At 39.7% G+C, this 27,991-nt stretch overlaps 1 protein-coding gene across 1 annotated transcript; it reads left to right on the forward strand.

Annotated features, from left to right (window-relative positions):
- Positions 1 to 13,641: 13,641 nt before the first annotated feature.
- On the forward strand, positions 13,642 to 27,984 carry c1ql4a (complement component 1, q subcomponent-like 4). The gene is made up of 2 exons (XM_008413634.3): positions 13,642 to 14,280; positions 25,365 to 27,984. The coding sequence occupies exons 1-2, from the start codon at positions 13,735 to 13,737 to the stop codon at positions 25,542 to 25,544; spliced, it is 726 nt and encodes a 241-aa protein (XP_008411856.1). The 5' UTR covers positions 13,642 to 13,734; the 3' UTR covers positions 25,545 to 27,984.
- The last annotated feature ends 7 nt before the right edge of the window (positions 27,985 to 27,991 follow it).

The raw sequence follows: 27,991 nt of genomic DNA on the forward strand, positions 1-27,991 counted from the left end.
CAAACACAGGTGTGGCGCTTCATCTGTTGGGGAGGTGAGGGGTAATCATGGCAAACTTTAATCAGTTTGGATCAATTATTCATAGTCAGGGCCTTAGCAAGCTGATTTCTAAAATGCCCCCTTCTCTCCCGCTCTGACAGCCAAGTATGAATTATTCAAACTGCATTTACACAAAGAAGTCCATCTCTGATACCTGATCAGTCAGTTAGAAACATTATGCAACAGGGAATGCCAATTAGAAACGGGGAAAATTGGTCTCCTGGTATGTTCGCCGTGATAAAGGAAACAAAGACTTTCAAAGAGATGCAAAATGCCCTTATTGTCAAATTAAGACTCTGACATATTCTTAAAAAAAAAAAATTAATTGTTCGGTTAGCATGTGTAGAGCAACATGTTTTCTGCATTTCAACAGGAACCCAGGTTATTTCCCATGTACATCTGCGCCTGGTTTTTCCATCAAAACATTCTCGCTTCACCTTTTAATTGATCAGAAAGGTGTGGCAGCTGCTGTTCCTTGTTGTCTCTTTAATTTTGTAGTTCTCTCACAGGGTGCCGCGGGCAACTTGCTGTTAAATTAAAACCCTGGCAGTTGGTTAAAAAAACCTCCAAACTCGATCCTGCCTCAAGGCTATAGCGTACTCCCCAGTCACCCCGGCCCTTCCCCTGGTCATCCTTCCACGGTCACTCTGCCTCTCCCACATGGGCTTCAAGAAGGAAGCTTCCCTTTCTTGTCAGTGACAGCCCATCTTCTTTCACCGGAAAAAAAAAAAAACTCTTAACATCTCCATATCCAGGCATGAGAAATTATGAAATATTCATGGGATGAAAATCCTTTTATTTCAATGGTAACATTTTTTTTGCATGACATCCAGCATGACTTTCAAACTAACGTATTTTAGTAGAAGTTTATTTTCCTTCCAATACCCCTTTATTGTTTTTTTTTTTTTTTTTTTAGATCGGGTGGTTTTGATCTGGCATTTTTATTGGTCAGACTTAAATCGTTGGGCTAGTTGCTTACTGATGGTCTGTTTGCGAGGCAAACAGGGGTTTCATGGATGAGACTCCATTAGTGCTGGATCACTCACTGTTTGAAACTCTCTGTTGATTCTTGTGCAGCTCACTGTGGGTAAGTGGAGCCGTCACACAGGTAAAAAAAAATAGAACCACCTCATATAAAGTGAAATTTTATTGTTCTAATTATCTTTGCACAATGTACTATTGAGTTGTTACAATATACTCTTCTCATTTGAACAGTATAATATCACGTTACTTCAAAATACATATCAAAACAAAACCTTTTTATGTTTTAACAAGATGATATTTATATTATATGAACAAGATCGTTTATTGTTATCAGGAATACATTATTAGAACTATATGGTTTATTGTCAGAACATAAAAGCATATATCTTATCTTCATATTCACTCAAGTATTTTGTTAATTATATTGTTCTGCAGCTCACTGCAGGCTGAAATCATTCATCTCAGGGGTTCCGATTGTTTAGATCAGGACCAGGAATGTCAAATTTACATCGTTCACCGTAAATTTTCCCTCTGCTCAAATCCTTTGTTGAGTCGAATGCAAAAAAGCTCAACAACCACGTTGTAGCAACAAAGTTCAGCTTCAACCAGGGTCCTAATGCTCACTCTAGTCAGCAACAGGCCATAAAATAAAAATAAAATACTGATTAAGCCTAAGTGGAGCAAAGGGGAAAACTTCTAAATGTGCAGTCCTACTTTTAGCCTGGCTATAAAAATTAAACTGCCTCTTAACTAAACACCACAGTTGTTCAATAGCTTTACAACAGAGCATTTGAGGGAGTTGCTTGAAAGTGAGTTTTAAAACATCTTGGCGTACGGATGGAAAAGGAAGCAGGAATCGTAACTATTAAAAAAGTGGTTGTTGACACAAAGAAAGGCAGATAAATAGAGTGCAGAGGAATGAGAAAGTGTAATTCTTGCACTGCACCATTCATCACACGCTGCTCAACAGCGACCAGCCATCATTCACCAAATGATCACTCACCATAATTCAGAAGAGATCTCTGGTCTCCTCCCATCCAATCTGCTTGCCCTTGAAATGTGTTTCCAAGACATGAGGTCAAGCTGAAACCCCAGGAAAAAACTCAAGTTTTCACACAAACCCAGTCAGAACTCATTCAACTTGACCGAGTCTATCGCTGCAGTCAATGAGTACAAATTAAACAGGAGGTTGAGGCAAAAGAAAGCGAGGATGCCGCTAATAATCCCTCCCTGTTTAATACCCTATCACAGCGAACATCGCCATGGGAACGTCCTCCTGCATCACAAATTCACTGCTGCTGGTTCCACACCCATCAGAACTTCGCATTTCCTTTACTTTAAGAAGTCACCTGTTGTTGTTTTTGTTATAATCCAGTTAAAAAACAAACAAACATTTGATTATGTAGGTTTATCATATTTGCCAGTGCCAATTCTGTCAACCGATTCTTCCATTTGAACAGTGGATTTCTGCAGGTTCTCTACAGTTACAATGTCTGAGCTCTTATCTCATATCAGCTCAGGTGGACGGCGTTGTCTTGGTAGGTTTGCAGATTACAGCTCTTTATTGGTGACTTGTCTGTCATGCTCAGTGGCCTTTGGGATGCTGTTTCTTCACTGATCTTTTCTAACAACTTATTTGAGGCCTTCACAGAAAAACTGGATTTAAACTGAGACCATCTATTGACCACTTAGGTGACTTCTGAAGACATTTTTTACTATTAGATGCCAATTAAGAGCATCAGAATAAAGGGAGCTGACTATAAATGCCAAATGCACTTTTTAGATTTTCATTCATAAAACATAAAAGACAGCTGACTTTATTTTCTCACATTATACTACTAAGCACAGTTTTTTGCTATTTAAAATCACAATAAACTATGTTGAGGCTTGTGGTTGTAATGAGGGGAAAAAAAACAACAAAAAACGTAATTTAAACACGATTCCAAGGTGCTTTAAGAAACATAAACATTAACTTGTAGAATATTGAGCAAAAACAATTGCAATGAAAAAAAAAGAAAAAGGACAACCTGAAGCTTAATTGAAATCAGGATGAGAAGGGATTGCAATGACAGAAAGAAAACACGAGGCAGATAAATGTATAATTTCTCCAGCAGCATGTGTTTTGGTTAGGACGGGCAGACAGTCCATTCATCCTCGTCATGTTGCTGTCAGAACCCCCACCACAGACGAGTGATGACCCCCCCCTCTTGTCAGACCGAAAGCAGTCCATCTCTCTCCGAATGATGGAAATGTACGGAAGATCGGATCAATTTCTCTCACTCTGTCCTCTTCGTCTCTGTTCGTTCCCTTGTCATGGCGTGAAAATCACTGTAATCTCTACTCCTCTGGAAGGAGGCAGATTCAGGTGGGTTCTTGCGATCACTATCTGAATCTTAATCCACACCTTTACATTGGTACGGATTTCAGTCTGACATCTGTCCCCACTGCGTCTCTCTTCTCAACCTTTTGTCTCCCTGAGTGTCCTCGCGTCTTTTGTCTGCGGCTGTGGGTTTGAGTGGTCAAGTGCGCCGCATGCGGCTCCTTCACAGCGCAGCACAGGTGGGCACCGCCTCTGACCTGGGGATACTCTGAAAATGTCATTGTTTGGCTGTGCTCTGGTTTATGACACAGTTTATCCAGCGCCAATGATTTCCCCCTCCCCAGTGCGGCCTTTTGCTTTGTCTGCATGGAATCATGAACGGTAAATAAGTGGTAATGGGGAGCGGACGGGAGGGGGATGTCAGCCGACGTCTCTCTGTCATCACTTTAGAAGGTTGTGACCCCAAAGCATGGTGGCACAGCGCTGCTAAATTATTCAGGCTGTGTCTCGAGCCCCAATCTCTGGAGAAGACGGGGCCTGTGATTGCTGCAAGCGGACTGACTGACATTTGCACATGAAAATCGCCTCTGTTTCCCCCCAAACACCAGTTCTGCTCAAAGAAAACAGTGGAGAGACTCGAGTTGTGCCTGACGCCGTTTGGTAGAGGCTGATTGGACGTCAGCGGAGGCATTTCTTTTTTCCTTACTCATACAAAGCAGACAGTTTTTTTTACACTAACAAAATAAATATGTTAAGAGCTTTTATATTATAACTTTGACTTTTCAGCTTTGTTCTGCATGTAACTCAGAACAGTTCTGTTAAGTTTTACGTCCAAAGTGGAGTGACATGTAAAACGAAATGCAGCTAATTAGGGATATTATGTCTGAGACGGCAAACTTGGGCATCGATACATAGCAGATGAGTGGACACTTTGAACACAGGGACAAGGGTGTTAACTTGCCATAAATACTTATTTATATTTAGAAAGGGAGTAAATATTACATTTGACCATTTTCCAGTAACAGCAGCCTTTAGTAGTTATTAAAATGATAAATGAAACTAATTATTAAATGTCCATGTCAAAATGTATGCCTCAGAATAAACAATACAGGTTTGAATTCCTAAACTACATTAATATAGAGTTTAAGGTACACAGATGCCATGGATTCGATGAAGTGTTTATGTCAGACATTACTTTGGACTTTGTTGGGACAACTTGGAAAAACTGTTTTTCATAATCTAAGTTTTGACGTGCATTTTTTTTTTTTTAAACGGATAAACCTTTGACAATGTTTTACTGTCTTTTGGTCGATGCTTTTCTCACTACCTGTCGGAAACAAAATTCTTGACTAAGTAAAAATTACTTGCAATCTAACTCCGCCAGGGGTATGAATAATTTTGAGCTATTTTAAATATACGTATGGTTTGGAAATTGGGCTACAGCTGAGTAAAATCAGGTGTAGGCGCTTGTCTCATAAATCATCTTTCCTGGTGGGGTCAAAGGGTACTTGAATCAGACACGAGCAGAAATTTGATCTTACTTATGGGGATATGTTCTCACCGATGCAATGATACATTGCGCATAACCCAGCGTTCATATTGATTAAATGCCAGCATTTGTGCACATCGAAATTCCAGATGACTGGGATTAATAGTGGAAGGAATCAATGGGTTCCAAAAGGCCATTGAATGCTATCTCAGTGAGTGGCTGTGCATGCCTATTATGATGCATTACACCGGACAACGCTTCGCCACTGTTCTGTAATTGCAAGTTGAGGTTTGTTTTACAGCCATTTATTATAATCGTCACATTGTTACCAAAGCAGTCAACACAATCCAAGCCCTTAACAGTTATTTTTGCCAATTAAAGCTGTAGAGCTTCTGATTAATCAGACTTCTCGCATGGTGCAGTTTAAAGTGAGTGGGGTGAGCGTGTGAGTGTGGAGAGCGAGAACATCTCTGTATGCCGGTCCATGTCTCTGGGCTGAAGGCGAGCGGGCCTGTGTTGAGGGCGGGAGGAAGGGGAGGCGGAGGTGGAGAGGTGCAGGGGATAACTGGTCCTGTTGGGAGAGAGGAAGAGAGCAGTGAAAAGAAGGAGAAGAAAAAGAAAAAAGAGAAACAACACAGGGAGGGGTGAGAATATGGGAGAGGGAGAGGGTGAGGCGTTGGACAGATGACAAATTGTGATTAATAAATGTGGTTCAGGACAGGAGTGTGCAGGGTTGTTATTAATAGAGAGAATTAGAGCGGCTGTGCAACTCAATCTGCACGCTGTCATTCTGCATCAGGCCCCATAATCAGAGCCTAATGAAACGGCACTGCAGCAGGATGTAGACGCATCCCTCCCGCACCATGTATTCTTAACATGTTGGCAAGGAGCACACAGACTCAGTGAGGTGTGAGGGTGTGCTTACTGAACAGTAAACATAAAACGACAAATAAATACTAATTAAAGCTACCAGTCAGACTTTCTACAATTTTTTTTGTTTGTTTTTAAAAACCTGTCATAGTCATTTTTATATTTTTATTTTTTATGCTTCGCTATTTTTTGTGGCTCCTTAAATAATCAAGAAAAAAAATGCACACACATCTCACAAACCTGCCTCTGGCGACATCAGAAATCAAGAGTTTTACTTTGTGTTTTTCTTGTTTTTTTTCCCCGTCTTTGACTCCCTTGTTTTCGAGGATCCAGTGGTCTGGTTGATACACCTGGAAGAAAAACTGAGCCAAGTCTATGTCATTATCATTTTCCCACCTAACCCCACAGGAAGGAAATCAAATCTGTTAACTATTGGTCAGAAACAAGACGTTCAGTTAAGCTAAAATAGTTTTGGTTCAGACTGCTTAGAGTGTGACTGTAATGGCAACTTGTGTAACGTTTTAAGAACGTAAAACTAGACTACAGGTGGCAAATTAGAAATGAATGCAATCATACTTAAAAATGAATGCCGGAATACAAAAATATTCTAACTGGCTAAAGCTGGGGAGTCAAGCAGTTTGCTTTACCTTTTCCATCCATGGCAGCATCTGTCATTGTTTAGGGCTCAATTGCATCAAATTCTGTCTCAAACACATAAGGCTGCATCTCTGAAACTCAAATGAAACTTGAATGCTGTAATATCAGGTTTTAGTGATCTACATAGATGCAGTGAAAATGACTGTTTTCAAAAAAAAAAATCCTTAAAAGCCAACATGTATAATGACCAGCTGAGCTGATTCACAACATAGCTGGCAAGTGATGGCAGGAGTGTTGCCGGTGTTGTCTGTGAGGAAACATGAAAAGGAGTCCCTCAGGGAGTGACAGCCCACCAGCAGCAACTTGTTCTTTTTTAGAGCTGCTGCCCTCTGTGTGTTGCTTAAACTGTAAATGATGAGATGCCCTTTGCCACAGTGCATGCATCTCAGAGATAGTTCAAGATTTTTCAAGTTAGGTTCTGTAAAAGGCTACAAACATCTACTGCTGTGTTCACTTACAACACAATGCCAGCTTTGTGCTTTTCACTCCCATGCTTTGGTTTTAGGGAATTACTCTTTCTGGTCTCTGAAAGCGGCTTTCTCCCACAGTCCAAAAACATGACTGTCAGGTTAATTGGCCTCTCCAAATTGTCCCTAGGTGTGAGTGTGTGTGTGCGTGGTTGTGTGTCCTGTGTGTCTCTGTGTTGCCCTGCAACAAACTGGTGACCTGTCCAGGGTGTACCCCACCTCTCGCCCGGAACGTTAGCTGGAGATAAGCACCAGCACCCCCTCCCAACCCCACTGAGGGACAAGGGTGTTAGAAAATGGATGGATGGATGGATGGATGGATGGATGGATGGATGGATGGATGGATGGATGGATGGATGGATGGATGGATGGATGGATGGATGGATGGATGGATGGATGGATGGATGGTCTCTGAAAGCAAAGAAGATCTTTGGTGGTGAACTGCCCTTCTGCCCTCTGGTTTAAATGTAAATAATCATCAACTTTAGTGAAAATAATCACCCAGTACAAATGTGACAATGCTCTAAAAGTACCTAAAATTATCTTTTAATTAATTCATTTGACGTTTTCGAGACCAGAGGCGTTTTAAGATGACAGGAATCGGCTTGGCCCTCTTTTAGACAACCTTACTTCAATAATTCCTTTACTTCAAAATATTACCCATATTTTTTGTTACTACACAACAACTGATTCACTGCCTCTCCTAAGATTTGGCCTGTTTGAAAGGTAAGCTGAATGCTGCTGTAGATGACTAAGTTGAACTAGTGTGACTTTAATCAACCGTGCAGGCAACAAAAAAAGCCAAAGCATTACAGATACATCCAATGAGTAATGTGGCCATAAATAAGTTCTCCTTCTCTTTCTTGTTTATACAAAGGAGAGAGGGGAGAAATACTAGAGTTTAAATCTTGCCTGCGTGTGCACAAAACGAAGAGATTTATTCTCTGCATGTCATAATTCTTGAAATTAATTATTAAGCAAACTAATAACTCAAAAAACCCTAAAACTGATTCAGCCCACTTGCTGTGTTAACAGTGGAGTCACTGTGAAGGCAGACATGATGGAGCATTGTGTAGGGAAGAAATACATATCTTCACTTTAATGCATGACACTGAAAGTTAGGCGAGCGTACTACGGGGAACAAATCAGGAACAGGACAGAGAGAAAAAGAGAGGGAGACAGACAGCTGAAAGACATACGCATATTTCAATATTAATCACCTCAGTAATATTTTAACAGGCTCTAAAAATCCAATCCTGAGCATATTGCTTCTGACTGTTGGCAATGATTATCCGCACCGCGTTGCTCAGGGCTTCTGAGGTCTGTTTTAGTGGCCAAAACGAACTTAATTGCAACTTCACCCCTAACAATGCCGCATGGAAACTTTTACCTAAAAAAAAAAAAGAAACGTATCTCTTCCCAAACCCTAAGCCCTCTTCGATTTCCCACAAAATCCAAGACATCCTTTTAGTAACCAGCTTGAAATGTGTTTATTGCTGACCTCTTCCTGACTGGGAGGATAAGGTTGCGTGATCCCCACATTACCAGACCGGTGGCTGGGAGAGAGGGTCGAGGAGGAGGTGATTGATGAAAAAGGATTGATCAATACTGTATGGAAACCTCTTCCTACTGCTATCACCATGTCAGCAATTAAATTTTCTGCCTGTCAGACAGGTGACAAATTGCTCTAAGTGAAAGATAATATTTATAAAAACTGATGCCTATAGATGTTTTCTGACATGAATTGCGATCACCGGTGACCAATAAATAGAAAAATAAATAAATAAATAAATCACTGATGTGAGCAATGCTTAACTAATGCAAGGCTCCAGGGGGAGTGATGCATAAATGAATCTATGCAGTGTCATAATGTCCTGATGTTCAGTCATGATGGATTTTATCACAATGATTTGTTTTCTGGGTAACATCCGTCTATCCAATTTCTATACCCAGTTATTTTTTATTTATTTTTGCCGGCTTGCGAGTGGCGCTGATGCCTGTCTCTGCCGTCATTGGCTGAGAGGCAGGGTTCACCCTGGACAAGTCACCAGGTCACGACGGTCCAACACAGAAACACACAGGATAAGCAACCACTCATGCACATTCTCTGTCACTTACCCCATGAAAACAGGATTTCTGCAAGATGAATCTGAGACCTATTACCTTTTAACGTAGTTACAATTTAGAGGTTATGAAATATTTGGCCTGATGTTCACCCCTGACACCTGCAAACCATGTGACATGCTTCTTCAAGGTAGCTGATAGCAAATGACATAATTAGGAAGATTTAATTTGAATTGACGCTGCATGATTAGGTCCTTCATTGTTGGCAGCAAGATGCTACAAGGCTTCTATAGGTTTGTGGTGGAGAGTGAACTGCTCTCTGCCATCATCTGCTGAGGTAGCAGCATCAGAGCCGAAGGCTGGTTCTGTTCTGAGGGTTATTTTATAACTGATTATGGTACAAATCAGTCATAAAATGGAGAATATTACAGAACATAAATTTTCAAAATGATTACTGTTAATGCATGTGTGCACCATGCCCTAATTAATTGGCAATTGATCAAATTTGTAGGTTTTAAATGCGTTATAAGGAAGATTGTCCTAGATTGTTTTTGTAAGTACATGCTACTATGCTGGTGTTTGTGAACTCTTGATTTTGCGGAGTGTTTGCCTTGCTTAATTATTTTATTAAGTAGCGTAGTAGTAAAAATGTTTTATGTTTCTAATAAAAACTTGTTATTTTTTTATATTGAGTGTTATAATTGTGCGTTTATCAATTCATACGTTATGTTTATAATACGTTAAGTGTGTGTAACTGTTTTGGTAATAAATGTTTTTTTGGTTCTTATGATGTGGACCACAGTGGCCATTGCTGCATCAATCTCTAATGGGGATCTAAAATAAACAGACAAATGAAGAAACCAAAGTTATTTTTTTTGAGTATTTAAATAAATTTGAATTTGTCACAAATTAAATATCTCATTTTATTATCTCATTGCTGTTAAACTTACCACACTCTAAAAAGTGTTTTTGGGCTGAAGTTCATCTTATGGACTTATTTACATTAATTTCACTTAATTTTTTTACTTTTGCTATGACAACTTGCTTTTTTGTGTTCATTTAACCCAAAACGTACACTCTAAAAAGAAAATAGTTGAACCAACTTAATTGAATCCATAGGTAACAAGCAATTCAAGTCAGTTTATCCAACTTAATTTATTAAGTTTAACCAATTCAGTATATTATAATCATCCAACTAAATTTGTTAATTTTATTGAACAAATTTATGTTTAAGATAACAGATTTAAGTCAGTCTTACTCAAATCATTTATTTTCTTCTAATAAACATTTTAAATCTCTGTCTTAATTCTACAGAAAGTCAACTCAAACTTTTAAGTAGTTCCAAACTAAATATTTGTAACTTAAAAGTTACAAATATTTTCCTTAAATGACCTTTTTACTTTGACTTTACTTGAAATAATTAAGTTCAATACCATATTTGTATCCCATGCACGTCTGACACCATGACTCAAGCTGACCAGGGACAGATTCCCTGGTAAGCGACCGTAGCTCTGTGGGTGGAGTAGAAGGTTGTAGGTTTGATTCCAGTTTCCTCCTGCCACATGTCGATGTGGATATCGGTGTATAAATGTGTGCGTGTTTGTGAGTGCGAATAGGTGAATGTGACTCTAGTTTAAAGCGCTTTCAGTGGTCAATATGATTGGAAAAGTGCTATATAAGTTCAGCCCATTTACAATTTTTTGAAGTAAACTAAATGATTTGAGTAAGACTGACTTAAATCTGTTATCTTAGACATACTTAATACATTTGTTAAAAAAAAATTTTATAAATTGAGTTGGATGATTATAATATATTGAATTGGTTAAACTTAATAAATTAAGTTGGATAAACTTAATTGAATTGCTTGTTACCCATAGAAGCAATTCAATTAAGTTGGTTCAACTGTTTTCTTTTTTGAGTGCAATTTTCTACCCAGAAATCTACGCAAATATGCATGAAAGTTGATAAAGCAGCAGACGAGCACCAGCAGAACGCCTCACAACTAAACAGAGTACGCTCTTTTTAATAACTACACGATTATTCTAATTTTTTGTACATTTGCTTTTTCTGTGCAATTTCTTATTCTGATTTATCTCTTATCATATTTCTTACTTTTAGTATAAAAGTAAGAAATACTTTAAGTAGTTTAGTGTAAAATACTAAAATTTTACACTACACACACTAAATTAGTCTATTTAGTGTAGACTAAACACACAAAAGAAAAAAGTTGAACCAACTTAATTGAATTGCTTCTATGGGTAACAAGCAATTTAATTAAGTTTATCCAACTTAATTTATTAAGTTTAACCAATTCAATATATTCTTATCATCCAATTCAATTTGTTAATTTTTTAAACAAATTTATTAAGTATGTTTAAGATAATAGATTTAAGTCAGTCTTACTCAAATCATTTAGTTTACTTCAAAAAATGGAAAATGGACTGAACTTACACAGCACTTTTTCAGTCACTTTGACTACGCAAAGCACTTCACATTAGAGTCACATTCACACACCAATATCCATATGTGGCAGGAATCGAACCTACAACCTTCCGATAGAAAAAGCTAATTATTCCTAAATATAAATTCATTGAGCATAATTGTGTTAATTCATCCGTTGTAGAGTGACTGTTAATAAAACATTGTGATGAATTAACCACGTAAAGCTGCTGTTAGTTGCAGAAAAATGTGCTCCAAGTGCATGTTAATAGTTTGCATCAGTGAAGCTTTTTTTTTTTTTTCTCTCTCTCGTTTGTTCTCTCATTATGAAATGTTGCTCTAACTGCAGGGAAACATTCCACATGAAACCAAAACATGATCTTTGACAACTAATGGTGTTCAAACTCTTTTGTCCGTTCAGTCCACACCAGTCTGTGTGCACGTCTGTTTGTTTACTTCAGTGTGCAGGCACCACCAAGTTTAAGATTTTGGGCGTAAGGAGGGGGTGGGGGGGCATATTGTCTGGGGCAGGGTGTCTCACTAATGAGGCTGTATAGCTGTGGGATGCGAGTCACACACACAGACAATAGTCTGGGGACCATTTAGCGTCTCCTCTCCATTCCTCACACATCACGCAGAGGCAGCTTTTACTCAGCCACCATCCCATGTCCTCCCTTTGCCCGGTGCAGAAAAGATGAAAACATCCGCCTTCGTTTGGCAGCACATTATCAAACATTTTTTGCTCGCAGAGAAGTTTCCCTCTGACAGGTAAAAAATAATAATAATAAAAAAATTTAAAAAATCAGTCAAGAAACACAGCATCAGTTCACAGTTTGAGTAATTAGTTTACAGAGAAACCGGCTCAAAAATAAGCATATGAAAAATGATAGAGGAACAGAAAACACATACTTGAAGCTTTATGTAAAGTTTTTTTATTATTATTATTTTTTTGATAAATCTGACTCGGACTAGAAGGGGGGTAAATCTGGATGCTGATATAATAGAGAGAGACAGAGACAGGGGAGGGGTGAGGAGGAGAGATCTAACAGGTGTAGACCAGGACTGCTGCTGGACCAAACGCCTCGAACAGCGATACAGTGGACGGACGCAGCGTGGACGGGAGCGTCAGGCGGCCGTGCGCTCCACACTTGGAAACGCGTCGCAAAGTGTTCCCACGGGCATTTTGTCTGCTGAACTGCCTCAGAAGTCACCGGGTTTTTGGAAAATTATAATTTGTTTGCGAAGAAGAAAATAAAAAGAGAGGAAAAATTGCGCTCTGATTTGGAAACTGGCGTCACTTACCGGGAAACTCCTGCGCACCTTTCCTCCTCAGCCTTTCATTTTGGCGCTCCAGGGGTCGTTTGGTGAGACAGGTGAGAAAAACTAATTAGATATTTGCCTTAAAGTTTAATTAGTTGAAGTATATGCTTTCTTTCGCAGATGTAACTGTAGCAGCATGCCGATTGAAAATCAGACACCTTAATAACAAGTTTAAGCTATAAAAATAATAACAATAGACACGTTTAAGTGCTCAGTACATCTTTTCGAGTAACATTTGATTCATATCATTTATATCACCTGTGAATTTGTCTCAAAACAATCAAACCAATAAGTGTTTTATTTCTGTTTTTATATATATAATTCTTTTCAGATCCAGACATAGACAGAAGAAGAATCTACTTCACCACAATCTGTTGAATCAAGAAAACCTAATAAAATAATTTCAGAGAGAAAACAGTGAGCTGTCCACAGATGATCGTGCCTGGAGAAATATCTGGTGACCTTTTTCCGTCTCAGTGGCATTAAGTAAGACATCTACATGAAGCGCTGTGGTATCTTTTAAGAGAAACCTCAAAGGACATCTATATTTGGAGAAAAAAAAAAACTGGTCAGTTGTTCTTCATCTGACACAACCAATCATTTTGTTGCTTCCCTTTTGTTGAGTGGACTTTCGGGGACAAACTGTTGCTACTGTGAATCTCCTCAAACAATCCCGTGTTTTGTAAAAGTGTGGGACAACAAGACAAATTGTGAGATTTACTAGTGAGTCGTCATAAACCTTAAGAACCTTTTGGGATTAATTTGCTGGGAAGGTCTTGATGTGAGACTACTGGACCTTTTTTTTTTTTAACTGTAATTGGATCTTCCCAGATGTATTTTTTATTCTTCCTGGCCGTGTGCCATTATAGGTTTTCTCTAATACTTGGCCAACCAATGCTCTAATAACCCCGACCTTTGTCCCCCCCCTAACATCTTTTCACACCTTTTCATTCCAAACTGCTTTCTGGAGAGATTTCATCCTGGCCGGCACTATTCCAGCAAAGGGGGAGGAGGACTTCCTCACACTGGCCGCTTCTCGGCTCAGCCGCAGGAAACGGGTGATCGTAGCCGCTGTTGGCGTGGCCATGGTTCTGATACTGTTGGTGGCCATTCCTCTGCTCGTTCACACGACCAAAGGTGGCAGTGCTGGGGCCACCGGGAGCCGATATGAAATGCTTGGGAGCTGCAGGATGGTGTGTGATCCGTACGCTACCTCTCAGCCTGGTCAGGAGCTCATAGCTGTGTCTCCACCCCCACAGGAATACTCTGGAAAGAAGATTAGGTCTGGACTTCGAGGGCCTCCCGGGAATCCGGGTCCTCCCGGGGAGCGCGGACCCCCGGGGGAGCCGGGGAAACCGGGGCCGCAGGGACCCCCCGGTCCAGGTCCTGGGGGGTACTCTCCCTCAATCTACACCCCTAAAATCGCCTTTTACGCAGGGCTACGCAAGCAGCACGAGGGCAGTGAAATACTAAAGTTTGATGATGTGGTGACCAATGTGGGCAACTACTATGAGCCCAGCACCGGCAAGTTCACCTGCCCTTTGCCTGGCATCTATTTTTTCACCTACCATGTACTAATGAGAGGTGGTGATGGGACTAGCATGTGGGCAGACCTGAAGAAGAATGGACTGGTTAGTAAAAGTGTGTGTGTGTGTTTGCGTGTGTGTGCGTGTACGTGGGTGTGTTAAGCAAAGGCTTAGTCTGTATGTAAATGCCACTCAGGAACACACCGCAGATATCTTTTTTTTTTTCACTGTTGATATCCCATCTCATATTCACCTCTGCAACATTGAGCTTTTCAGATTCAGAGCACATTCCACTTAGCAAGTGGCAACATGACAAGCAAAGAATGAAACGGCAACCCTTCTCCTCATTAAGGGGGAGGACATGCTATACGGCCTTAAAATCTCAGCCTGCACATATTTGCATTCCCACATGTGCCGTGGCTAAATGACAAGTGGCAGAATGCAGGCAAAAAAGAACAGTCTAATTAGTGAGAATCCCACACAGAAGCTTGATTATCACCTAAACACAAGTGCAAAAGAGCACAGGAGACATGTCTGTCAGAATGTGGACAGTCGAGTTTGCACCTCGGCTGGGGAAATAATTAATTTAATATCGACAGTCCACTCATCCACTGCCTCGTTCCCCAGACACTAATTAAAGACAGAGGTGGTGCTGGGAAGGAGAGGAGTGGAGATCACAGGGATTTCATCGGAGAAGTCCAGATTCAAGAAACATTCTTCCTGTTCATGTTGCTTTGTACATTCATTCATCCATCAAGGACTCTAAATGTAAATCATTTCTGCTCAGACCTTACTTTGCAGACATGAGTTGCAATGGGCATCACCAACTAAAATGTGCAAGAGCAACCCTCGGTTCTTGATTGTGGAAGCTTATTTGACCACAGACACGAAGGTGCATTTAAGGGCTTCCCGTCTAATACGCCGCATTGTCATTCAAGTCATTTTAGTCTGCTAAATAATTCATTCATCTTGGATTAGACGCCCCTCTCCCTCAAACGGCAGCTGTACCTTCCTTTCCTAACCTCATCCCGTCTTGTTCATTGATCCTCCATTAATTATCTTTCGCTCAGCTCAATTATTTAACCTTACCCAGGTCCTGGTGACAACCGTCAGGTGGCTTCTTTAAACACTTCTGCTAAATAGAGTGCACTCTTAACGGGGACAGACCCAAGTAGAACTGCAGCTGGATGAATATGGAGTGCAGATAAAATTCTGCAGAATGCATGACCATGTTTAAAGCCCACAGGCAGTCGGGGTGCGATGCCCGAGGCCAGTCGGTGGCTTGGGCTTAGTAAATTGGGGGGCATGTTTGACAGGTTGCATTCCTGACCACAGAATCAAAGAGACTTGTTTTAACCATTGCCGTAGGTGCTCCAGCTTTATTGGATATTGTCTCTTGCTGTGCCTTTCAAAGGATCACCCACGGCACAATTTGGCTATTTGCATTTTCTACCTGTGTTGTTAAATATTTGCACGTTTAACAGGTTGGGTCATTTTTATTCAGTGCTTCGTTGAGTTCCCAAGTTTATCCTCAATATATATTCTGCCACAATGAGGACGTGCCGACGTGGGCCGGTGACCATGGGCGGGGCGGAGGACGATAGATGACTTAATGGAGGTCTGGAGACAGTGGGCTGGTAGACGAGGCATTTGGGAGGTGTGTGTTGAAGGCCAGGATGAGATCAGGCAGGATGACCGATGAACACCCACTCAACACGTAGCGGCTTGACAAGTGATCAAGGTTGACCAAAAAAAAAAAAAGAAAAGAAGAGGCGGGGGGAGAAGAAAGTTATTTTCTAAAGTCGCTACATGTGAGAGGAGTAGCTCAGTGTTTCTTAGTCTCTTCTGAAAATGTATTTAAATCACATTCAAATCAAATCAAAATTATTTGCCTGAATCCTGAGACACCAAAGCATAACAGTTTTTGTCTGGCATCAGATATTAGTGTAAAAATTATTCAATTGATGAATAATAGAAAATTCAAATAGATAAAAAGCTAAAACTGATAAGAAAAAGTATTCACATATTTCATCATCTTAAGAGCTCTACAAGGTAAGATGTGTAGCAGCCTGGTGGATCCGTTAGAATAAACCAGTTCAGGTTAGAAGAATCTAGATGTTGTGATTCTTGATGTTTGTTATAATTTGATGTGATCTTAATGCCAAGGAAGCAATGAAAATACAAAAGTATGTTTTCTCACCTATGCAGAACAGATTTCATAATTCTTACATTCTGTTTAAGCAAATCTTTATTCATTATGAAATAATCTAGCTGAGGTCTGACAAGTCAAAATATGACTATAGTAGGTCAAATGTAGCCTAGAATAATAAAACGAAAAACAAATACACTTTAAGTCCGGAACTAAACACCTACATTAGCATAACCACACACCCTTGATAGACTGGAGTATTTTTTATTCATTTGAACTCTGGATAATCTAATCAGCTTTAGGAAACCAATTTGTTGCATAACAGACATAATAAAGTTTTTCTATGTACGTTGTGGTGCCCCACACCATGTGGCGCCCTGTGCAGAAAGCCATATGACGTACATAAAACACTGCCACTACCTGTGCCAACCCCCTGTTAACCACATCACATGCTCATGACATCTAAGTTGTGGCTTTGTGCAGGTACTTGTACTGTTAGGAACCGTTGCGCTTCTTCCTTTTGGTTCCCTATAGATCCAGTATGAAGTTGCCCCCCATCCCCACCATGTAAGACCAACTTGCTCAATGTAACCTCCACAAATCACTGCACCACAGCATTGCTTCAGGGCCAGGGGATTTCTGATCGAAGGGGGAAATCTTCAACCGCTTCCATGTTTGTAATTGACCTGTGAGCGTCTGATTGACAGAAACATCCTGTTCTCGTCGGGCGTATTAACAACCCTGTATGTCCTCTGCTCAGCTGTAGACAAAGAGGCCGAAGATGATAGATGGGTGTGTTTCATTAGGACACCTAATGGCTCAATATGGATTTCATCTTTCTCCAAATGAATAGCCCTAAATATTTCTCATTGCCTCAACTGATGATATAAATGTGTTTAATTACTCTGCTCCTAATATCCTGTCTTGATATATGACTTGTAAATGACTTAATATTCCAGGTTAGTACCAGATGTTATTAAGACAGTGTGTGATCGCGTTGGCATGCTTCTCGAGGCACGAGGAGACGATAATACGTCATGTGTACCTTCTCAACCGCACATCCCACACGCTCCTCATTAGCCGAGCTGCTAATCCGGTTATTTATAATAATAAAACTCGCCTCTGAATATCCATGTTAAACACTCTCAAGGCAAGATGCTATGTAGACAAATAGACACTGGCTCTGCTCTCATTTAATCTCGCCTATGTTTTTTTCAGCTGTCACAGGTCTCTTTTAATAGCCCCGGTAAAGGTCAAGTTATTTCACACGGTAATGTTAAAATGTCATCACTTGCTGTAATGACCGGTACCTGGATTAACTTTCCCCCAGTAAGGAGACATAGTTAGGCTGCAGGTGGAATATAATTAGACTCAAAACAGACAGAGTGTGAGATGCAGAGAAGAGCTGTGACAAGACAAACGCTGTCTTTTTAGTTCACATGCAGATGCAGCTTAATAAAGTAAAATATTTCAGCAATTCATTTCAAAAAGTAAACTATAAGTAAATTCGTTTCATACAGAGTGATATATTTCAATGTTTCGTTTTGGTTACTTTTATGATTGTGGCTTCTGACCAATTAAAACTAACAACTACATCATCTGTCATTGCACTATCACTGTTTGCAATGTCACAATCTCAAAAGACTGCTTGGATGTCATTGTCCAAGGGATTATTAATATATTTTTTAAATTACATATATGTGGCCCCTTGGGTGGATTTTAAGTGTCCATATGCACAACTAATAAAGTTGTTTGCTGCTGAGGTTAGGATGATGGGAGAGAGAGAGCAGAGGGAGGACAAACTAGGGTGAAGGCGAGCAATACGGATTAATAAAATATTAATATCAACAATATTGCCATGTTAGATTTAAGCATAGAAAAACCTGACAAGAAAGGGTTGTGTCCAAACATGTTGATGGAAAAATTAAGTGGAAGGACAAATTGTGGTAGGAAACAGCACACAAGTAAGAGGGATAACTTTTGCTTTGAGACGATTGTGAATCAAATCTCATTTGAGAGTCTGAAAGAGATTTATCAGGCATGAATCATTTTTGAGTGATGCTTTAAGAGCCACCACACACAGGCACATCAAAGACATCAAACTGTTTTATTCCTTAACCTAAAGTTTTCCTGAAAACCCAGAAGCATCTTATCCAGGACAAGGAGAAAAAAAAAACACTTGATGGATGCTTAACGGACCAAAGTCCTCATTAAGAAGAGACTTAATTATTGCAGTTATTTGAAAATTATGGCTCAGATCATGGAGAAAGAGTGGAGAAGGACAGAAACCAAGTTGCTTGAAGTCCAGTGTGTAGGTTTTCACAGTCAGGGAAAGCTTGAGGTGCTACATCATCTGCTGCTGTTCCCTGACTGTGTAGTATAAGTCGGTGAAGATGTCCACCAGGGAAATTATTGGAGCACTTTATTCTCCTTTAAAGATGCTGATTTCATTTTCCAGCAGGACTTACTATCTGCTCACACTGTCAAAAGTACAAGTTCCTGTCTCAGTGACCATGTTATCAGTGTGCTTAATTGGCCAGGGAACTTCACTGAGCTAAACTCTGCTGAGATAAAGCATGTTTTTATTGTGTTTACTCTCTGTAACATAGTTTAGACTTAGATATGTTATTCTATGCATCATAATTTCAGGGATGGAAACATCTTGTTTCCTGTCCTAACATTGTGTGAACTTCACCTTTTTTTGCCACTAGTGGCATTTATTTTTAAAGAAATCCAACAGAAAGGGGATGAAAAGAAAGTGGGTGGGAGAGGACATCCAACCGAGGAGCCACAGAGTTGTAGTCAAGACCATCTACCCAAGACCAAGTCAAGACCAGCACCCCGCGCTTCGTGACACAAAAAAATTAAGTTTTACCTATCAAAATTGCTTCTCAAATTGATCTTAAAGATCCACATTCCCATAAAAATCTAGATATTAAATACTTAAGAGCTGAAATAAATTTAATCAGTAAAGATCCGTCAAGAAGAATCGGATCGTTCCAGAATGTCATATCACTATATTGCAGACTTTGGTCACAGCGTTGTCCCATATTTGTGACACCTCAGTCAACACCTCCACACAATAATTCAGCGCATGAGTGACAACTTTTTTTCATCACAGATGCAACATATGCGTCTCAGTACAGCTAGCTTTGCTAGCATCACGTCCACAAAGCTTACCTTTCTTTAAACTTTCCTTCCAAGTGACGCTAAAAGGTGGACAAAGTCCCCACCATCTGTGAAAGCGAAGCGCTGCTTATTTTACATGTCGCTATGTCTATGGTTTATGCAGCGCTATTATATTGCTGACGATTAGACAGACATCTCCTCCCGCTCAGAGGAAACCCCATGTTTTGGAGCTGCGCGTGCGAGTAAAGGCTCCCCCATTACGTGTCTATGGGTGACAATAGACACGTAAGTCACGTTATTGCTTGGATTTTACGGCGCCACCTTAAGTCCCTGAACTTCACATTTTAACGGAAAAAAAGGCACAATGCACTTGGATGTAACGAGTAACGCGATACTTTTGTAGAAATGCAGTGAAGTAGAAAGTATAGATACTTACTGTAAAATGTAGTGGAGTAATAGTAGAAAGTACCCATTATTAAATCTACTTAAGTAAAGTACAGATACACGAAAAATTTGCTTAAGTACTTCCCACCACTGCCTATCAGTAGGCCAAAATTTCTGTATTAAGATCCGTTTTATTGCTCTTATGGTACACATTTCTCTGAGAAGCTGAAAGTTGGGTTTCCATCAGGTGGAAGGCTTCGTCATCAAAACTGACAAAGCTAAACATCTGACTCAGAATAATACAGCCTTTTTTTCATGAAATGGGTGAAATTAGTTTACTTTATAAAGGTATTTGAATTTATTGAAATGCACAAGTATTATGAAAAGTAAGTGAAATTTGTTCTTATAAGATAATAGTGAGATAAAAGCCGCAGACCAATATGTTACCGAATGGCAGGTAATAGCAGTCCCAGGCACGGTTCAGTGGCTAAATCGCTTGTCACCTTGTAATCCCAGGGCTCCCAGTGGAGAGGCAAAGCCTATTTAATAAATATTCTATTTCCACAACCTCACCGCAGCCTCTCCCCAAACCTCCTGCTATGTGCTCGGGTCCCTTAGGTAAGTTTAACGGCTACTTTTCTATTGTCTCCACTTTAAGAGGTCAGTATATCACTGCGAATGAACCCTGTCAGTTTTATTACCAGTGGAGCCCAGCACTATGGATAACAACAAGACTTCATACACCCCCGCATCTCCCTGGTCTCACAAAAACAGCCTTGCTTGATCAGTCTGTTACTCCAGGCCCCCCTTTATCAACTTTCTGGCCCGTATTTCTTCCCTCCGCCTTCCTCCACCGCGTCACTTTTGTCTATTATCCCTGTCTGTGTTTTGCGCAGTGACTCTGCTTGTGGAGGAAACAACACGGCAGCTGCTCCTCGCTCCTCCACCCTCTTGCTTTTCTCCTGCCTTTCGTCTGTGGCCGTCTCCTCCCAGGCGTGTTTACAGGAGGCCCGGTAATGAAAGGGCTAGGAGGAGACAAAGACAGCCACAGGCAAGCCCCGGGGGCCCCTGCCTCATGGCTCACAGCCCTTCCAGCTCCAGGATCAGCGCCGTGTGTTGCCTGGTTCACATGGATCAGTCTGTCTTCCACCCGTATCCGTCTCCTCTGTTGGCTTCCCTGTCCTAATCCCGGCACATCTCCCACACGACTCTCTGTCTGGCAGCTGCATTAATTGACGGTCGGCCTTACTCCTTCAACACACAGGAACAGTCAGCTGCAACACCAACTCGTCTAACGTGTGCTCAAAAAAGCGACACGTCTTTATTGATGAAGGTTATATCAATCATTGTAATTAAAAAAAAAAGAAAAAAAAGCAACTCTTAGATCATTAAAATCCGAAAGCCCAAGTGGGGCCGAAGATCTTCGCACATCTACTTTGAGTTGGGCCAGAAATAATGAGCATGGTGACATATGCGTGCTGTCGATAAAAAGTCACAGCAAGCGGATCGCTGTCAGAAGCAGCCAGAGATGCAAATGTGATATTGGCTGTCACTACTTGTGTCAAGCAGAACAACTTAACCTTTACAGATGAATATGTATCCGCGTTGTTGTTGTTTGGGGGATGGTCTCGTGGAAACACAAATCTAGCAGCAGTAACAAACGTCCACCTATTCCCTGATGGTTCTTTCTATAAAAACCATAAGTCACGGTTGTCCGAATCGCAGGCCATGCAACAGCGCATGCGGCTGATGCAGATTTACAGTTTGACATTTTTTAAGGTGAAGATTTTCATAAAACTGTAAAATGACAAATGCAAATAACTGTGCTCTTTGCTTTGTTTTTGATTTTAAGTTTAAATATCTTGACAACATCCAAAAGCAGACGTGGGCACACCCATTCATTAATCTTGACTGAATACAGAAAACCTTTCCAAAGAAAGAGTGACTCATACCCTCATGTTGTAGTTCACTATTAACAACAATTTATTTCTACACCAAGAAAATAATAATAAAAAAAGACAAAGAAATGTAGGACATTGCATTCTTCCACTTCAATAAGGTAAATTTTAACATCTATTTGCTACGAAAAATGTGTTTTTCATCAAGATTGTTGAGGAAGTGGTTCAAAATGAACTCTACGCTGCTGAGTGTTACTTTTCAGTGATGTAGTTCCTCTGACTGGAAACCCTAGTAATATTTAGTTCTTAAGTCGTGTTTCACACAGGAATTTCATTGGTGACGCACAGCATGCGGCATCTACTCCCTGCATCGATAATCATAATTTCGTAATAATTTACATAAATAATTGCCCGATACAAACATACCACTCGCACAAACAGCGCGAGAGTGAAGATGTTTCATGATGATAGATGTCAGGCCACCAGTTATCCTCAGCCTGCAGGACTAACTCAACTTGATTTATACACAATGAAGACACCAAGAGAGTTATGTGAGGCAGGCAGCATATTAACTGGCCACTGGGCAATGTGTGATGTAGTCAATGTTGCTTTCCGCCCATGGCAACATTTCCTTGGGAGCAACGTAAGGCAGAAGCAAAGCTAGAAAAAATGTGCACTTTTATTGACTTTTGCAAGTAGCAATACTAACACAGGCCCTTCGTAGGCGCATGTTCATAGGTGCTAAATAATTTTGAAGTTGGTATCATAGGCTATGATTTAGTGTTGAATTAAAGGAATACTTAATTGTTTTTTTTTGTTTTGTTTTGTTTTGTTTTGAAAGAGTCTGGACTGCATTTGACCATCTCTAGCTTACAAAGGCACACGCTTGGACTGTTCATACTTCAATTGGATATTCTACACTGATCAGAGATTCCTAAAATGTACTTGGATTGACTACAGTGCTTCTGATAAGTATATCGCATAATAAAAAAAGTTGTTTTACGGCGTTATGTTGTGCGGGTCAGTAGTGGAAGGAGTTTCTTGCCCTGGGCAATATTGAAGAACTACCACTGACTGCCAGAATGTGTGACGGCCGAGTGTCCCAAAACGTCAGCACCGACCTTCACACTCCAGCAGACAGGATGAAGCTCAGATGAAAAGTGGTGAAACCAGCTCAGTTACCTGACAGTATTCAGGATTAAGTGGCTTTTATAATTTGGCCTCTTCAAACACACCAAGCAACATCAGTTCTGAAAAAAAAAAAAGTTTAAAAATGATCTATTCTTGGGAAGCCAGGTGTTTGTTTAACGAGTTACTTCTGGGATTCCATTTTTAAAAAAAAATAATTTAAAATGGATGGGAACCAGTCAACATCACGCCGTACGTTGGACGAAGCATCCACAGCCCATATCTCATTTTATATTTCATAATGATCCCAGATTATGTTCAGCCGATAAAACACAACTTTAGGATTGATAAATGGTGAGCAGCTCGTCCAGACAGGGACAAAAATGAATTGCTGCAGTGGGGAAGGAGCACATTTATTTTTTAGTTACAGTAATTCAGGCGTTGCTGCTCTGTGACTGACTATTTTCAAATTGATATGTACTCGTTGGGGAGTCCCTGTGACGGGACTGACATGGCGGTAGTTGAATTGCAGATCATATTCTGTGGCTGTCATGGAGATGTGCGTCGCTCGTCTGGCGGCTGACATAGATTGAGTGCTCCCTGTCCAGAATGGACAAAAAGCCAGACACAAGGTCACTGATGGCTGACATATGTCTGATGATTGGAGCTGCAACAACAAAGTTATTGATATTTTCTGATTTTTAGGAGGGTGACTATATGTCTTGTAAATTTCAAGGATTAAATCTAATCAAAAACCGAATGAAATAAATTACAGTCAGAGCAAATATTTTAAACTGAAATGACACATTGTTTCTCCGGGTTTATGACACTCCTAACACTTCCTTCGGGTAAAATGTGCCCTGTGTATTTTAAAATTTATGCTTTCGCTTTTTTTTAGGAGTTAATCAGCATATGTGGCACAACACAATGGTTCATTTTTCAAACTCTCACTTATTAAATGGGAAAGACGCGAGAACAGCCATTCAACACACAAGTCCTCTCTTCATATTTACATCAGAACCTAAAATCATAGTGAAGCAAAGCACTTACAATTTTAAGATTAAATTCTACTCATGCATCAGTGTTGGTCAGACATATTTTACTGAAGCCCAGTCAGGTTTCATGTGTAAATTTAAAAAAAATAAATAAATAATTACCACAATTAACAAGCAAGAGTCTAAAGATCCACTTTAAAAGTGTCTGGTCACTTGAGGGAAAAAAAATAAGGGAATGCAGAAAGACTAAAGTATCACACATGGCACACAAGACAATGTTATAAAACCAGAAATATAAAAAACTGCTATAAAAATGTACATTTATGAAATACAGTTCTTTTTCTTTCTTTTTTTTTCTTTTTTTTTTACCGCTGCTTCCACCCTGTTACATTGACCTGCTTAAGTCCAGATTTGACAGTCTCTCCACACCTGAGAAAAGGTTCAGCACTGTTCCATGTTTTCTTAATTTGTGGATATTTGACCCTGCTGTGCTGTGCTGGAATCTCACTTTAGAAATGTGTTGGTAACCAGACTATCAATGGCTTTTTTTTCTGCCCTTCAGTTTCTGTGTCTGTTGCATTTGAGATATTCTAGCATATTTTAAATTGTCAGACAGCTTCAGTCTTGCAGCCCTGAGTTTGGCTTTTGAAACTGAACTCAGATTTTGAGAAACATTTGGTTAATCAGAGTTAATTTATGAATTAAGAAGGTTAGTACTTACTACTAACCTTGGTATCTTTTTTCCCTTAGTACAGACAAAAGTCATTTGGAAACTGCAATTTTTCTTAAATCATACTATTTAAGCAAAACTAAGATAAAGGTATTTTTTTGTTAGTACTCTATAAGTCAAGCAACGGCCAATTATGTACATTTAAAAATATGACACCTGACAACAGCACAGCATGTCTGACTTGATATTTAGAAAATACGCATAAAATAACATATTCAAAACATGTTTGTTGTTAAACGGAAACTTACTTTAAGCTCCCGCGACTCTGCACTGAGTCAACCCAATTAAATGTGTTAACAAACAAGTAAAGATCCACTGCTGCTTGGTCAATAAGATCCAACCTGCGGAGCATGCAAATGTGAAACTGTCCACCCCATTCAATATCGCGCCCATCGAGCCGGTCCAGCATCATAAGCAACAGGTCAATAGTTGATGTAGATAGTGATGCTGTTTATTGGCTTAGGCTGTTTCCCAACCGACAACCTGTTGTCCCCCTGCGAGCAACCTTGTCTCAGAACCCAATCACATGTCCATCCACAGGTCTTATCCCATCCAGATGAAATCAATACACAATTGAGTATCTGTGCTCATCTGTCAGGTCACAGGTCACAGTCCCATCAATCTGCATAACTGTCGTTAGTGCAAGCGATGTCGGACTCGTCAGGCTATTGTTTGAAGGTTGCAGTAGTTGGTTTGAAGGCAGTCTGAAAGCGCTAGAACAGCTACAAGTGTTCGCTTTGCTCTAACTGCCTGTGTGTGTGCATGTCCTCCGCCAGGTAAGAGCAAGCGCCATCGCTCAAGACGCTGACCAGAATTACGACTACGCCTCGAACAGCGTGATCCTGCACCTGGACGTCGGGGACGAGATTTGCGTGCAGCTGGACGGAGGGAAGGTTCACGGAGGAAACCAGAACAAGTACAGCACTTTCTCTGGATTCCTTATCTACCCAGACTGAAGCTAAATTTACATCCAGAGGAAGAAAAAAAAACAAAAAAAAAACACAGAACCGTAGAAGTGGTTGACATGGACATGTACAGTATGGATGCAAATAAATGCACATACAACAATATCCACACACATGCATGTAAGCCAGCACACGTGCACACACCTACATAGACGTGTTGTGAGATTACAATGGATTGCAACGCGACAAATCTGACTGAGTGACAATTAAATCCAGTGGTGAGATACTGAGCCAATGATCATCAGCAACAGCACTTATTTATTGGAAGCCTTTTTGTGCAAATATAGACATCAGGATATACAGGACAGCTTAAAATAACTATTTAACACAGAGGCTCAGAAATATCTAAAGTATTGTAATATAATCTATGTTAACGTACATGGTGAGAACGATGACACAGCAAACACCATAAGTTGGATAGTTGAAGTGCAATAATGGTGTTGATAAAATGAAAATTTGAGGTGAATGCATATTTAGTCATCTCTGGTTTCAATAATTTCTGATTTCATGGTTCGGCATCCGCTTCGGAGCAAAGCACACCCAGAATGACTCACACTTCTGTTGTAATAAATTAGATCCCTTTGAGATTGGATCTGAGATGAGACAAAACTGATAGAAAAATCATACATGTAGCAACAAACTGTGCCCTTCACATTTGCCTCCACTGCTGGTAAAGATGCACAAAACGCTTCAAAATCAATTCATTTTTACTGCAGAAGCAATACATTCATACATTCAAAACAATCTAACCATCAATTTGATAAAATTTATTTAGTGGGGGGAAAAAATGCTTCCTCATTTGGAAATCACTGGAGCCACTATTTCTATAAATTAAATGTTTGTGAAGGATTTATTTAACGTGTATTTTACATTTACAATTCTCAAACCGCAAAGGATCTTCTATTAGTAATCCATAAACATTCTTGTTTGCCCAAGTATATAAACATAACACTTTGCATACCTTTTTTCTCTTAGGGATTCCTCCAAACAGGAAAGAAAACATCTTCATAAATCACAAAATTCAAGAAATGGCTTCTACTCAGTTGCCAAACATAATTAAAGGTTTAAAACAACTGAGGCTGGAACAAAGAAGGCTGTGTGAAATTATGCTTCTGCAATAAAGTAAAATAAAATAACCTGTTATATCATTTAAATCATGTATTTGCATACAGCAGTGTGTCGAAAGACACATAGATCTAATTTTCCTGGTGTCCAAATCAGACTAAGCCATTTATGGTTTAGCTCAGTTAGGATTACCACAAAAATGTCCATTTAATGAATGTCATAATGATTAGAAAAATGATTTTCAGAGGATTCATTATCACTTCCTTCGAATTCAGAAGTTTATAGTAAAATTACTATGCATTTAAACATTTTCAGAAAGCAGGAAAGGTCACTGCTCTGAAAGCGTCAACAAGGCTAACTGGAAACCTCTAGATGAAATTCAAGCAAACCTGTGGATTTATTTTTGAAACACTACCTATGTGACATAAAGGGAGAAAAAAATCAAAAACATATCTCGCAAGATATTTGGAAAATATCTACATACCTCTACTAATCTATTAGATTTCTGTTTGTCTACATATTGGGTCAAAGAGCTCAATATTTTTAGACCTATGTCCTGTGGTCTGATGAAATAAAAACAAACATTGCTTTATGCTTTTGGCCATGTTTTGGACAAAAAAAAGAGAACATCCGGATTTTAGCATCACATTGTGTTTTACGACAGAAGGAACTTGTGAGAGACAATATAAAATTGAAACAATTTTAGGTAAAAATAATTTTTTATTGAAGCAATGACTCAAGACATTTAAGTCTGAATCCAAACAGGCATCTTGAAATGTACTATAATCCTGTGCAAATCGCCAGAGTAATTATGAAGTGGCCATCACGAAGCATTTATCTGAGACACACAGAAGATTTGTGTACGTAGCTGAAAAGGTGTTAGAGGGCCTTCAAACCAGACTCAGTTCTGTCAGGATGAAAGTGCCAAACTTCTGAATTTCAAGAAAGTGAAAAAAAACAACAACTTAACTGTACTTGGGTTTTTATCAAGTCAATATAAATGCGTTAATCCTACCTGAGCTAAAACATGATTTATTATTATTAGTTATTTTTTTGCTACAGCTACATCTTTATCAGGAGTGTCAAAAGCTTTAGAGTGGCACTAAAAAGGAAAACCCCAAGAACATATCATGTATTGTGTAAATATCTTTTTTTATTCTTTGCTGAGTACATTTTGTGAGTGAGAGTATTTGTATGAGTGAATAAAAGTCACATGTTTGGTGTTTTAAATAGTGTATCAGGCATTACAGATATTTGCAATGACTGTTTTACTTTCATTACATGTAAACACACCAACTTCGGGATGGCAGTCTGAATTTAGAAGGTTGAGTGACCAATTGCTATTAAAACACCCGTACCAACTCTACCTGTCT

Source organism: Poecilia reticulata, chromosome 7, assembly GCF_904066995.2.
Source record: "Poecilia reticulata chromosome 7, P_reticulata-male-v2, whole genome shotgun sequence".
In the NCBI taxonomy this organism is placed as follows: Eukaryota; Metazoa; Chordata; class Actinopteri; order Cyprinodontiformes; family Poeciliidae; genus Poecilia; species Poecilia reticulata.

Excerpts from the sequence above, each read along its gene's own strand:
- c1ql4a (XM_008413634.3), top strand. The coding sequence starts at position 13,735 with ATGGTTCTGATACTGTTGGTGGCCATTCCTCTGCTCGTTCACACGACC. Across the intron at positions 14,281-25,364 it reads ACCTGAAGAAGAATGGACTG|GTAAGAGCAAGCGCCATCGC; the intron begins GTTAGTAAAAGT and ends GTCCTCCGCCAG.